This window comes from Diceros bicornis, chromosome 23, assembly GCF_020826845.1.
Source record: "Diceros bicornis minor isolate mBicDic1 chromosome 23, mDicBic1.mat.cur, whole genome shotgun sequence".
Classification (NCBI taxonomy): Eukaryota; Metazoa; Chordata; class Mammalia; order Perissodactyla; family Rhinocerotidae; genus Diceros; species Diceros bicornis.
Window position 1 is genome coordinate 27608087 of NC_080762.1, and position 14892 is coordinate 27622978.

The 14892-nt window shown below is 37.6% G+C and overlaps 1 protein-coding gene across 2 annotated transcripts in view; it reads left to right on the plus strand.

Annotated features, from left to right (window-relative positions):
* PDSS2 (decaprenyl diphosphate synthase subunit 2) overlaps positions 1 to 14892 on the plus strand; it is a 288128-nt gene that overhangs the window by 215270 nt on the left and 57966 nt on the right. For both annotated transcript variants that reach the window (XM_058566522.1, XM_058566523.1), the window contains exons 5-6: positions 13219 to 13392; positions 14636 to 14767. In XM_058566522.1, the coding sequence (XP_058422505.1) occupies positions 13219 to 13392; positions 14636 to 14767 (306 nt within the window). The remainder of the gene's footprint in view (positions 1 to 13218; positions 13393 to 14635; positions 14768 to 14892) is intronic.

Genomic DNA, 14892 nt, shown 5'->3' on the forward strand with positions numbered 1-14892 from the left:
AGATATGTAAAGGTGGTAAAGTAAAGGTTGCTACAGATACTTGAGAAGGCAGAAGAGCTAGTGGTGACTCAGAAAGCTTAGTACATATACTGGCCCTTCTGATTAAGTAGACCCTCAAGTTTAGAGTGGGTCTGGTTGATGAATGTTTTTATTTGTTAAATGTTTAAATTGAATTTGTACACCATTTAGAGATACTCTGGGTCACTCACTGACGGCTATCGCAGCAAAACATCTTAAAAGGCAGTTTATTTGCCTGAGAGATGAAACATCACTATTAAGCATGTAAATTGTTTAATAGAATACCATTCTGATCACAGGACAAGAATAGACCATTCAGAAAATGAAACCCAAGCCTTCAATTACCATCTCTCTCTATACCAATAAGTCCCAATTTATATCTCCATCTCAGATCACTCCTGAGCTCTAGAGCTAAATAGTTTGCTGCTTACTCAATATTTCCACTTGGAGGTCTCACAGGCATCTTGAACATGGTGCATATAAGACCAGATATATGATCTTTCCCTCCAAACCCATTCCATTGTTCTCTGTCTTCCTGAAGAGCACCACCGTTCATCCAGATTCCTAAGTCAAAAACTTAGGAGTCATCCTTAATACTTCTGCCCCTTACCATGCTTACCCCCGTGGCTGCCTTACTCCATCTCCTGTATCATCACCTCAGCCAGAAGCATAACTGAGAGGGAGCAGAGAAAGCAGTTGTTCTCCTGAGCACTCTCTTCAAAAGTAGAGTGTGGTGGTTTAAAAAGAAAAACACAAATTCTTTAACTCTCCTCCCATCGCCTCCCATGCAGTGGTAAGGATCTATCTCCCTTTTCCTTGAATCTCAGTAGGATTGTGAGCACTTCAACCAACAAAGCACAAAAGAAGTGACACTACCTGACTTTTCAGGCTGGGCCATAAAAGGGTCTCTTGGAATGCTCATTCTCTTGAAACACTCCCTCTGTCTTCTTTCTCTCTTGAAACTTAACCACTAGTACTGTGACAAGCTGTGTGGAGACACCATGGGGAGGTGCTCCACTCATCAGTCCCAGATGGACCTGACTGATATGTGGGTGAATAAGCCATCTTGTTGGAAGTGGATCTCTGGTAGCTCCGCTGTTCCAGCCCTAGCCCTTTGAATCAATCCCTGGCTTTTCAGGTCTTCTCAGCTGAGGCCCCAGATATCACGGAACAGAGACAAGCTGTCTTCTCTGTTCCCTTTCTGAATTCCTGACCCACAGAATCTGTGAGCTTAATGAAATGGTTGTTGTTTTTTGTGCCGTGTTTTGGGGTGGTTTGTTATGCAGAAGTAGATAACTAGAATATAGATCTTTTCAACAAATCTTAAGGCAATATGTTAACGACAATAAACAAACACATGGAGACAGAGATTGGATTGGTGGTTACCAGAGGGGAAGGGGGGAGGAAGGAGGGCAACAGGGATAATTCGGCACGTGTGTGTGGTGATGGGTTGTAATTAGTATTTGGGTGGTGAACATGATGTAATCTATGCAGAAATAGAAGTATAGTGATGTACACCTGAAATTTATACAATGTTATAAACAAATGTTACTGCAATAAACAAAAAATTAAGAAAAAAAAAAAAGGGCAAAGAGGGAAGAGGGCAGATCATGGCAGACTTCTAGAGCAGCTGTCATTTTGAGTTGATAAACTAATTAGTGCCAAAGTGCAAATGGCCTATACACGAATGTTTACAGCAGCATTATTTATAATAGCCAAAAGCTGGAAACAACCCAAATGTCTAACTAATGAATGGATAAATAAAATGTGATGTATCCATACAATGGAATATTATTCAACCATAAAAAAGAATGAAGTACGGATATATGCTATGACATGAATGAATCTTGAAAACATTACGCTAAGTAAAAGAAGCCAGACACAAAATACTACATATTGCATGACATCATTCATACGAAATTTTCCAAAGAGGCAAATACCTAGAGACAGAAAATAGATTAAGGGTTGCCGAGGCCTGGAATTTTGGGAGAAATGAGTACAGGGTTTCTTTTGAGGGTAATAAAAATGTTCTAAAATTTATTGTGGTGATGGGTGCACAACTAAAAACCATTAATTCTACACTTTAAATGGGTGAATTGTATTGTACGTAAATTACATCTCAATAAAATTGCTTTTTGTAAAAAAAAAAAAAATAAGGCAATATGTTAACATGATGGTTGTTAAGACCATGCTGAAAAGATGTTGGGAGGAACGGTATAAATATACTTTCAGAACATCACTGATTGAATCCTAAGATTTATACAGAAGGTAGTTATATTAGTCAGCTTGGGCTGCTATAACAAAATACCATAGACTGGGTGGCTTAAACAATAGAAATTTATTTTCTCACAGTTCTGGAGGCTGGAAGTCCAAGACGAAGGTTCTGGCCAATTCTGTGTCTGGTGAGAGCTCTCTTCCTGGCTTACAGACATGGCTGCCTTCTGTGTGCTCACATGGTGGAGAGAGAGCCGAGCAAGCTCTCTGGTGTCTCGTCTTATAAGGACACTAATCCTATTGGATCAGGGCCCCACCCTTATGACCTCATTTAACCTTAGTTACTCTTTTATTCTAAATATAAACACACTGGCAGTTAGGGCTTCAACATGTGAATTTTGCAGAGACACATACATTCAGTCCATAACAGTAGTCAAGGGAAGTACCTTGTTTATGCCCTCACCCCCCACTGTCAATGGCACAGGCTGCAGCCTGGCTTTACCCCATGCCTACCCCTTTGAGTGGTACAAGATGCCATCATCTCTTGCCTGAGCTACTCCAATAACCTCCTCCTTTGCTTCCCTGTATATAGTCCTCTCGTCTTCTAGTCTTTTCTCCACACTACCAGGGTTCTCAAAATGCTAATCTGATGCTGCTGTGCCTCCATTTCAACCCCCAGGGACATCCCATCAGGCTTGGGATAAAGACCAAAATCCTGAAAGTGACCCAAGAGACCTGCGTAGTCTGACCCCAGTCTGTTCCTCCAGCCTTGCCTTGTATTATTCTCACCCTCACCGTCTGCATGTCAGCCCCAGTAGCCTTCTGTGATTCTTCAGACATGCCGTTCTCCTTCGTATGTGCAATCCTTGCAGCCTAGAGCATGCTTCTTTATCTTCTTTACTGCTTATCCCTTTTTCATCCTTCCTATGTCAGCTCAAGTGTCACTTCCTCAGGGAAACCATCTCCAAAAGCCCCAGTCTCTGTCAGGTTCTTTTATTGTATGCTGTCATTAAAGTATATTCATTTCCCCCTTTGGAAGTATCTCAATTTGTAATTATGTATGTATTTGTCTGGTTTTCTGATTATCTGGCTTCCCCACTAGATTGTAAGAACTAGGAATGCAAGGAGTCACTGGTTTTGCTCTGTGGCATGATCACCTAGAACAATGCCTTGTACATAAAAGATACTCAGTAAATCTTTAACAAATAAATAAATGGAGGAAGTACAAATGGCTAATCAATGGAATGACTTGCCATATTTAAATGAAATGCCACTTTTTACCTGTTAAATTCACAAGTAAAACAATAATTCTACCCAGTGGCAAGACAGACTCAAACTTGGCTGGTCAGTGTGCACATGGGAAGAAACTTTCTATAAAACAACTTGCAGAAAGTTTTAAGAGACTTTAAAATGTTCAGATCTACTGACCCAGTAATTCTAATCATAGACTCCATCCGTAGAAGCCAGCTTCTAAGATGGCCCCCAGTGAGCCCCACCTCCTGTTATTCCTTGTGTAATCCCTTCCCACATTGTATTAGGTTGGTCTATGTGACGAATAGCATACAGCAGAAATGATGGTGTGTCACTTCCAAGATTAGGTTATGAAAGATTGCAAAGCTTCCTTCTTGGGTGTGCTCTTACTCTCTCTCACTCTATTGGATCACTTGCTCTGGGAAAGCCAGCTACCATGTCATGTGAGTGGCCTATGTGGCAAAAAACTACTACCTACTGCCAACAGCCATGTGAGTGAGCTTGGGAGCAGATTCTCCAGCCCCCTTATGTGACTGTAGTTCCAGCTAACACCTTGACTACAATGTCATGAAAAACTCTGAGCTAAAACCAGCCAGCTAAGCCATTCTTGAATTCCTGACCCTTAAAAACTGTGAAATATGGGCCGGCCCCATGGCTTAGCGGTTAAGTGCGCATGCTCCGCTGCTGGCGGCCCGGGTTCGGATCCTGGGCGTGCACCGACGCACCGCTTCTCCGGCCATGCTGAGGCCGCGTCCCACGTACAGCAACTAGAAGGATGTGCAGCTATGACATACAACTATCTACTGGGGCTTTGGGGGGAAAAATAAATAAATAAAATTATTAAAAAAAAAAACTGTGAAATAATAAATATTTGTTAAGATGCTAAGATTTGGGGTAATTTGTTATGTGGTGATAGATAACTAATACACCATCCTGAGGAAATTCTTCCTGAAATATTTTAGCAGTTTGTGAATGTTGGCATGTGTAGACTTCATATAGTGTAAACATTTTTCATCTTAAGGAGTGAATTCATTGGAATACTTTCAGCTGAAAAAAAAGGAAAATCCAATAAAATAGATATAAAAGTAAGGAAACACATTTTACTCTAACTGAATGTGCAAAGGTAGTCGGGCATCAGGGATGGTTACCATGTCAACTCCATGATATCAAGGTTGTCTCTGTGTCTCTGCTCTGCCTCCTAGTGTCCTATTTGTTATCAGGCTGATGGCAGTTTGGCTATAGTAGTCCGGGTGTGTCTCAACAAGACAGAGCAACATCCCAAGGAAACGGTTGCCACTTCTACCTGGGTCTCTTTCTGGGAGCTCTCTGGTAGACTTCCCTCATGTCTCGTTGCCTATAATTGGACCAGATGCCCATTCCTAAATTAATCATTGGCAAAAGCACTGACTACCTGAACAAAATTTGGGTTTGTTAGTAAGGAGGGAGAGGGGAGTGGATCCTAGGTGAGTGACTGTCGTGTCCACAATGGGGAGCTGTCTTGTTTCACTTTTTGAGCAGCTCATATTGTTCTTGCCTCTCAGTCCCCACTAGCCACCACTTTACCTCATCCCTGCTCACCTAGAATATAGCACTTTACCCGTTGATGGATCTTCCAGTTGTTGCCCCTCCAGTCCAAACTGCCTCTGGAGCATCCCATCTAAATTGCATATGTAATCAGATCATTTTCTGCTGAAAACGGTTTCCTAGGACCTAAATGATAAGATCCAAACCTCTGGGCCTCTTGCCTACCTGACTAGTCTCGTCTTTCTTCACCTAGCTCTCCCACTGTATGCTTCAACAATATAGAACTAATATTGGTGCCCCAAAGTCATTCCCTATCCTATCTTCCTGGCTAATTCTAGTTTATTATTCAGAACCAGATTCAGCTAACAATCCCCCCACGGAAGCCTCCTTTAACCCTTCCTTGATAGAGCTATTCATTCCCTTCTCCGTACTGTAAGCGTAGCTCTCTTTTCACATAACAAACTACTTTCTAACTAGTTACTGTGTTTCTCCCCTGATGAACTTTTACTCAAGGTCAAGGATTAATGCCTAATTCTCAAATCCACAGTGCCTGGCATATCGTAAGGACACAAAAAAAATCAATTGAATTGCATCTACTGCACATTTATATGGTATGTCAAGCACTAGCATACACTGTGCGTTTCAAAGCAAGCCAGGTTTCTCTTTGGTGCTGTCCAGTTTGTTTATCTTAAAGAATTATTCAGTATTCCCTTCTGCCCCTATTGTGCAACCCATCTGAAGACTCTCTGCTGCCCTCTAGCTGTCCAAAACTTCCCCCATCCCAAGCATATCTCCCCCCCCCCCCCCCCCCCCCCCCCCCCCCCCGCCGCTGAAGGATTTGTGCTGTAAAATAGTCTTCCCTTCTCCATCCTGACCCCTCTTCAGCATGGTCATTCCCATACATCTCAAGAAGTACTGGCTAGAGGGGAGGCCAGGAAGAGGTTGGCTGGCCCTAGACCAAAGAATTCCTGCTTTTTAAATTCCCTGGCAACTCTTCTCTCTAATTTGTGAGTAAAATTTTAATAGCTTTATTTATTGTATGGAAGTATTTTTTAAAACAGAGTCTAGTTATATACATTTATCAAATCTTATCAGTTTCTCTCCTGTGATTTACACAGATGTAAAGTTTCCAGATATCTACTTTACTATTTCCAATGTAATTGGATTATAAGAGCAAATTATTTCATCTTATTAGATGATGCTGTTAAAATATTGTATTTTTTTCCCTTTCTTGGGATTCCTGACAAAATACTTATGATATTTACTATTTCTAATCTTGTTACTTATATGCTCTAGACTCTTGGATCTCTTCAATGGATATTATTAAAAGACTTAATTTACAGGTTTAAAATGCTTTTTTGATACATAGATAACTATGTCATTGACTCTTAAATACAACCTCCTTTTTAAACTATAAAAGATATTTTGCATGTATTTCTACCATGTATTAAGCAAAATAGAATCCAATTGCTATACATCTGAGACCTATCTCTGCTACTTACTAATGTCTGATCTTGGTCAAAATACAGTCTTTTAATCTCCTTATGTGTTAAGTGGGAATAATGATAATTAAGATTATTGAAAGCTAATGTAATAATGAATGTGAAAGCGTCATCACATAGTTAGCTCTCAGGAAATATTAGATTCTATTCTTCCCCTTGCTTCCTTCTTATCCCTAAATGTAGTCTTCACTGAAAATTTCCTCACCTTCACTTTTTTTTCTTTTTTAAACAAAGTTGGTAAACTGTTTTGGCTCTTGGTTAGCTTCTCAAAATAACTGAAAAGGACAATTCAAAGCAAATATTTAAAATGGTGAAATGTGGCATTAGAGAGATCTGGTCTCTTATCAAACCCAAATTTATGCTGCATTTATAAAGATAGTGGCTCAGAGTATGAATCTGAACTAGAAAACATGAAAACAGGAAATATTTGCATACTTTCTTTAAAGTGCTTTTAACTCAATGGGTAGTAAGTTCCTTAGTTTCCTGAACTCTTCCTTTCTGGTAATGTGAAAGGCGGAAGTTTGGCTTGGCAGGTTCTAGTTGGGGCTTTGATATCTTCCTGGGTCAGTTAGTTTGCCTTTGTTCTGTGGCCTTGGACCAGACCTTTAATCCCGAGCAGCCGCTTTAAAAACACACTTTGGTCTCATGTACATAGGTATGTACAAATATATTACTACCAGAAAAGCAACCCAAAGTACACGTCCCCCAGATAACTCAGAAGCAGAACAGCATATTATATCTGAGCAAAACCACCAGTGCCACTAGCTTGGGCAAACACCATCTTTCAAGCTTCAGTTTTTTTCATGTGTGTTTTTGAACCAGCCTTACTTGAGCAAAAAGGTCATGTGACAGTGAATAAGAGACCTGTATTTTTTAAATTAATATACTTTTCTCTGACAGTCATTCAATAGGTATGATGGCATATGTTACCTTTCTGGAAAAGAAAAATCCCATCAAAGGTAATATATCCACTGAATGTATCTTCCTTTTATATATAATAAAATCTCCAGTAAAAACTGCACATACATAAGTCGATGCTTTAAGTATATCTAAATCTCCTTTACTCTGACTACATTCATTCATTTCACACCAATTCTATATATCTGATGTCTGAAGATACTGATTGGGATGTGGTTATCAAACCAGTTTCTTGGTGTTTTACAATTGTACATTAACTTTTCCTTTGTAATAGAGCATTGTCTCTTACTATATACATGGCAAGCTGATGAAAATGAATGGAGGGACTTTGTTTCATTTGTAATCAAGTTCACAATAGGTAATAATTTAGTGTTCAAGGAATAAAATTTCTGATTAACTTAGGAACAGAATTATTAGTTTATGATCTGATTAACATAGGATAGCAGATTTCAAGGGACTGTAAATTAATTGTTTCTTGGTTATCTGAATTTTCTAATTTTTTTCGGTGATCAGTATTACTTGCATAATATAAAATGTAGAAATGATGAATAATAAAATGTCTTAATCTGATAAGAAAACATATAATGAACAAAATGGAATCTTTGATCATTAGAGATCCTGCAAGAATTATTCCGAAATAGAACCATATTGAGTTATCTATACCTTTATATTCATATATATACATGCCATTCCTGGACTGAGAGCCTCTTGAGGACAGGCTAGTTATTAACCTTCATGTCTATATATTACTTCGCAGAGAACCTGACCCATAATAGAATTGAAATAAATGTTTGTTGTAAATGAGAGTGGTATACAAACCACAAAAAGTTAATTGAGAGTCATATAAATTTTTTAAATGTTAATTTAAGCATTTGAGACCAAGAAATATAAAATTTTATACTCATTACCTTTTTTCTTTTTTAACAACTTTATTGAGATATATTTTACATACAATAAAATTAACCTGTCTCAAGCATACAATTCAAGATTTTTAGTAACTTTATTGAGTGATACAACTATTACCGTAAATCAGTTTTAGAACATTTTCACACATACTCGCATAAGGTCCCTCACGGCTGTTTACGTTCCCACCCCCAGCCCAGGCAGCAACTAATCTGCATTTTGTATAAATAGAATCACACAATATGTGGTCTGTTGTGGCTGCGTGCTTTCACTTAGCTTAATGTTTTTGAGGTTCATCTGTGGCGTAGTATGTGTCTGCAGTTCCCTCTTTTTTATTGCTGAATAGCTTTCCATTGTATGGATATATCTACTCATTAGCTTCTAAAATTTTTTTAAAGAACATTCAACTACTTAATAAATTCAACAGATAAACACGGTTCTATTCATTTAGCAAACACATGTTGAAAATTAAATGTGGCCTAAGTGATTAAAAAATATAAAGGTAACCATATTCAGCCCTCAAGGAAACAGACACGCGATCATACAATTCAGGGAGAATTAAGATATGTTCAGTTTACTAGGCAGGGAATGGGAGGAGATGATATTCCCTTTGAAACGAATAATATTTTTAAATTCACACAAGTGAGAAAATATGTGTTTTATTCAAGAAACAGCAAATTGTCCTGTGTTACTGAAATGCGGGCCTCAATGGGGATGTTTTGGATAGGAGACGGAGCCAGCAGTATTGCTTGGTACCAAAAAGGAGAGCTTTGAGTGCTATGCTATAGAGTTTCTCTTGATTCTGTGGGTGGTAGGAAGGCATTCAAGGAGAATTATTTCAATTCTTTATTGTGTCCAATTTAGGAAAGATAGAGGAAGGTGGAAAATAGTAGGGAAAGAGAAAGATACCAAAAGAAAGATAGAGATTCAGCAAATATTTACTGCACATCTAATGCACTATATGGGGTGCTAATGTTTCAGAAGAGCACAAAGCAGGCAAAGTCCTTGCTTTCATGGAGCCGACATTCTAGTGAACGGGAGAGGCAATAAACCATTAAACAAATAACTGTATCAAGTGTACAGTAATATCAAGGGAAAAGTGTTTAACGCAGGGTACAGAGACAGGAAATGATGGGGGAGGGATGTGGAATTGAAATATGATTACAGACCCAAAAGCAATGAGAAATGGAGCCGAGCCAGCATCTGGGGAGAGTGTGTGACAGAGAATAGCAAGTGCAGAGGCCTCAAGGAGGAGCATGCCTAGAGGGAGCATTTGAGAAAAAGCACGAAGGCCAATGTGGTCTGTCTGGTTTATGTTTTAAAAGGATCACCCTGGCAGCTGGGTGATCAGCAACAATAGACTGTAACTGTCTATGTATTTCATTTCACATGTGTGTGGGCTTATATGTAGGATTAATTCCTAGAAGTAGGATTGCTGGGTCACAGGGCAAATACATTTGTAATTTTGATAGCTATTGTGAAATTTCTATCCAGTCTTCACTTCCACGAGCCGTGTTTGAGAGGACTATTCCTTCACAGCCTCACCAACACTAAGAGTGAAGCTTTGGGGAGGTGTAAGTTTCTTTGCATTGTTCAAAAACTCCCAAATCAAGATGTTGACAGGATTGCATTCCTTCTGAGTGCTCTAGGGGAGAATCTGTTTCTTTGCCTTATCTAGTTTCTGCCTTCATTCCTTGGCTTGTGGCCCCATCTTTCATCTTCAAATCCAGTAGCATAGCATATTCTCATCTCCCTCTCTGCTGTCATCACAGACTCTGCTGCCTCCCTTTTATGAGGATCCGTTTGATTACATTAGGCCCACCCAATTTATCTGGGCTAATCGCCCCATCTCAAGATCCTGAATTTAGTCATAACTTCAAAGTCCCTTTTGCTGTGTAAGGTAATATTCACCAGTTCCAGGATTTAGGATATGGACGTCTTTTCGAGGGGCCATTATTGGCCTACCACAGGGAGATTTGCCATTTGTCTGTGATAGGAAATGGAAATACTTTTCCTTATGTCTTTTGTCTTCCCACATTGCCTATAGTTTTGTGGTTGTTTTGCTTTTATTTCTGCTATTTGGAGTTTAGCTGGTAAATGGTGTGAAAGGCAGATCAGTCTTTATTTTTTTCCAGATAGCTATTCAGTCGTACCAGCACCATTTGCTGAAAAGTCCAACTTTTCCCTAAAATATAGTAAATTCCTATATATAGTTTGATTGATTTCTGGACTTTCTTTTTTGTTCCATTGTTTGTCTAAAAAGTACACAATTTTTTTAAATTACTGAGGCTTTATAGTATACTATACTATCTGGTAGGGCAAGACGTCATTTGCTCTCCCATACACACACACATGCCCCCACACTACTCTTCTTTTTTGTGGTTTTCCTGCCTATTCTTGTTTGGTTTTTCCTGTGTGAGCTTTAGAATCAGCTTGCCTGGTCTAGGGGGGGTGGGGAGATGAGAGTGGGGGAGGGAAGGTGTTAGTTTTATTGGAGTAATTTTATGAGGCTGGATCTTACTATCTTTAAACATGATATGTCTTTATATTCATTCAAGTTACTTTTGTTCCTTCAGTAGTATTCTAACATTTTCTTCATATCAATTTTGTGTATATCTAAGTTTATTCCCAGATTTTTAATCTTTCTTTTCATAGATATAATGGAAAAAAAGACCCTATTTATAATACTTTCTCATTAGTTTTTATGCATGAAAGCTATGGTTAATACATTTATTATATTAATTATAAATTATATTAATTTTATATGTTGCTACCTTACTGAATTATCTTCTTGTTTGTAGTAGTATTTTAGTTATTTCTTGGTTTTTCCCAATATACAGTTATATTGTCTTCAAATAGTGATAGTTAAACTCTTCGTTTCTAATTTTTATATATTTGTCCTTTTCTTGCCTCTTCTATTAAATAGCAGTGGTGTTGTATGCATCTCTATCTTATTCCTGATTTTAGGAAGAAAGGCTCATGTGTTTCCCCATAAAATATTTGCTGACTTTTGGGTATGCACACGTGCACATACACACACACACACACACACACACACACACACATGCACACACAAACACGTGCCCCTGTCATATTAAAGAAATACACATCTGTTCCTGTTTTATTCAGCACTTTTTTTCCCATCCAGAATAGGAGTTGAATTTTTTCAAATGCCTCTTTCGTATATATGAAGAGATAATATGGCTTTTATCTTAGGTTTATTAATATGATATATTAACTTTGCACATTTTAAATACATCTCGGATTTCTGAAATTAAATGTTTTTATTTTATACCTAATGTTTTGTGAAGCAGGTCTCAAGTTTGTGAATTGCTTCTCCCCTGCGTAGCTTTTTTGATTATTACACAATGCTGTGTTGCATATTTGCAACTGTCATAAGTAGAACTCTTTTTGTTTACAGGCTTAATAAAATTAAGCTGAGAATTTGATCTGACCAGTGGACTGAAGATTGCATTCAGCATGGTGAAAGAAGTGGGGCTAAATCTGAGCTGACCTTTTAATGATCCCTGTTTAAGTTTTCTTATTATTTTTTATTTTGTCCTCAAATAATGGTGGAAGGAGAAGGATTGTGGTATGGGCGGCAGGAAGTAAAGTGTTTGGATTAATTAATCCTTCTGGATAGGTTCTAGTTAGTATGAGGTTTCAAAGAAACACTGTAAAATGAACATTGTTTTATATATTTGCTTCATCATTTTTGTCCTCAGAGCGCTCACTGCCTAGAGCAGAACTGTCCAATAGGATAGCCACTAGCTCCTTGTACCTATTGAATACTTGAAAGATGGTTAGTGATGTCCTGTAATTGTAAAATCCACACTGATTTTGAAAAATTAGTATAAAAATATATAAAATATCTCAATAATTTTATGTTGATTATATGTTGAAATAATATTTTGGGTATTGTGGCATAGGTAAAACATGTCATTAGGATTAATTTCACCTTTTTTTCACTTTTTTAACGTAGCTACTAGCAAATTTTAAATTGAATATGGAGCTTACATTATGTTTTTATTGGACGTCACTGGTGTAGAGGCAGTAGGCGTGTGTATACTTACTTACAGATACTACAATTATTTTCATAATTTAAAAAGATGAAATTAGGGCCGACCCCGTGGCTTAGCGGTTAAGTGCACACGCTCCACTGCTGGCAGCCCGGTTCGGATCCTGGGCGCGCACTGTCGCACCGCTTCTCCGCATGCTGAGGCCGCGTCCCACATACAGCAACTAGAAGGATGTGCAGCTGTGACATATGACTATCTACTGGGGCTTTGGGGGGAAAAAATAAATAAATAAAAATTTAAAAAAAAAGATGAAATTAAATAAACTACAGTTATATCCTCCGTTATCACTTTGTTTCTTCTTATGGGAATGAACTTTGATGAATAATGTAATATAATCGTACTCCATTCTAATGGGTTACCTCCTCTCTAATTTTTCCATTTAACTGTTTATAAGAGAATGCTGTTCTTTCATTATGCCCTTGACATTTTCACATAAGTTAAAGGCAATAGGATTCTTGTATTTTAGAATACTAGCACTTAACTGATGTGAATATAGAAGGGGGTTAGTTTGGAGGTCCAAGTTTCTAATTTTGCCATATCCCAAAAATATATTTTAATAGAAGTTCCCTAGCTCAAAATAAAATTTGCTTCAGCGTTTCTTTCATTTTTCTTCCCCATTACCCCAAAAAAAGCAGTTCCCACCTCCTTAGTTCTCTTTAGGTAGAGGTGAGGTTCAGCATCTTGTAGTTCTGTCTTATTGCAATAGCCTGAGTGTTTTGAATAGTTCATTTCTTAACTCTTATTTTTGAAGAACTGAAACAGATTACTCCTAAAGCTTTTCTTATCTTGGCTTTTGTTGCATTTTTTAGGAAAATTATATCACAGATGATATTGGAATATCGACTTGGAAGGAGCAGACTTTTCTCTCTCATGGTGCCTTATTAGCAAAGAGCTGCCAAGCTGCAATGGAATTAGCAAACCATGATGCTGAGGTTCAGGATATGGCATTTCAGTATGGGAAGCACATGGCCATGAGTCATAAGGTATTTGCACACCCTTTCTCTTTTTCCAGTACTTAAATAACAAAAATGATAGACAAGAAACCTTTTGCCATTTAATAAGCTGCTTTTATATCTCAAAAAATGTTAAAATCCATCAATCGTAGATGGTGATTGGTCTATAATATAAACAGTATGATTGGTGAATACTGTGTAATTTTGATAGTAAGCTATAGCTTACTTAAACCATATTTGTGATGTTTGTCTTTTCTTACCACCTGAAAGAGTTCTTGAAAGAATTCTTGCAAATTATTAAATAACATGTAATGTTGCCATTCACAGAATGGAAGAGTATTTGCATTTTTGTTACAGTTCCCTTATAGTTCCTTATGTAAAATGAATTGTGGAAAGTTAATGAAATTTAGAAATGTACTGAGAGAAATTGAAAACTTTAATTCTAATAACTGATTCTTTTGAATGGGCATAATGAAATATAAAATGTCCCAAGATTAGCTGTTATATGGTTCCCTCTATGTATATGTAATTTTAAAATTCCATTTAATATATATTTCTTAGATGTTACTTAAATAGCTTAGAAGAAGGGGGAAATATATACATATATAGATAATATCTCCAGATGAGTTTTTACATATTTTATTAAATCTTAGATTACTTTATTAACCAATTATATTTATTAAATATTTTTCTAAATCTTTACCTTGAACTTAAAAAGTAAAATAAAGGCTGCTGTCAAATAAAAAAGAAATATGTTAGGGGAGAATTATTTTAAAGAATTTTGGGGGCCGGCCCCGTGCCTTAGTGGTTAAGTGCGTGCGCTCTGCTACTGGCGGCCTGGGTTTGGATCCTGGGCACACACCGTCGTGCTGCTTGTCCGGCCATTTTGAGGCGGCGTCCCACATACAGCAACTAGAAGGATGTGCAGCTGTGACATACAACTATCTACTGGGGCTTTGGGGAGAAAAAGGGAAAAAAAAAGGAGGAGGATTGGCAATAGATGTTAGCTCAGGTCCGGTCTTCCTCAGCAAAAAGAGGAGGATTGGCATGGATGTTAGCTCAAGGCTGATCTTCCTCACAAAAAAAAAAAATAATAAAGATTTTGAAGATTATTGTTCATATGAACTGTTCTTTTGCTTATTAAAGTACATCTAAAAACTGCATTCCTTAAGCTTCTTTTTTCACTGTATTAACTAGTGCTTTCTGTATATGATGATAACATACTAGTGTGTATGCATTTCACTGATTTAACTGTTTTGACTACTCCTTCTAGATAAATTCTGATATCCAGCCTTTTATTAAAGAAAAGACCAGTGACTCCACGACTTTTAATCTAAACTCAGCTCCTGTAGTCTTACATCGGGAGTTTCTTGGAAGAGATTTGTGGATTAAGCAGATTGGAGAGGTAAAATGAAATTACTCCTATTTTAGGTACCAGTAGTATTTAGTTGATTTTAGAACATAATTCATATTTTATGATGATCTAAGACATCAGCCATATAGATCATGTAGATCAGCCATAGAAGAGCT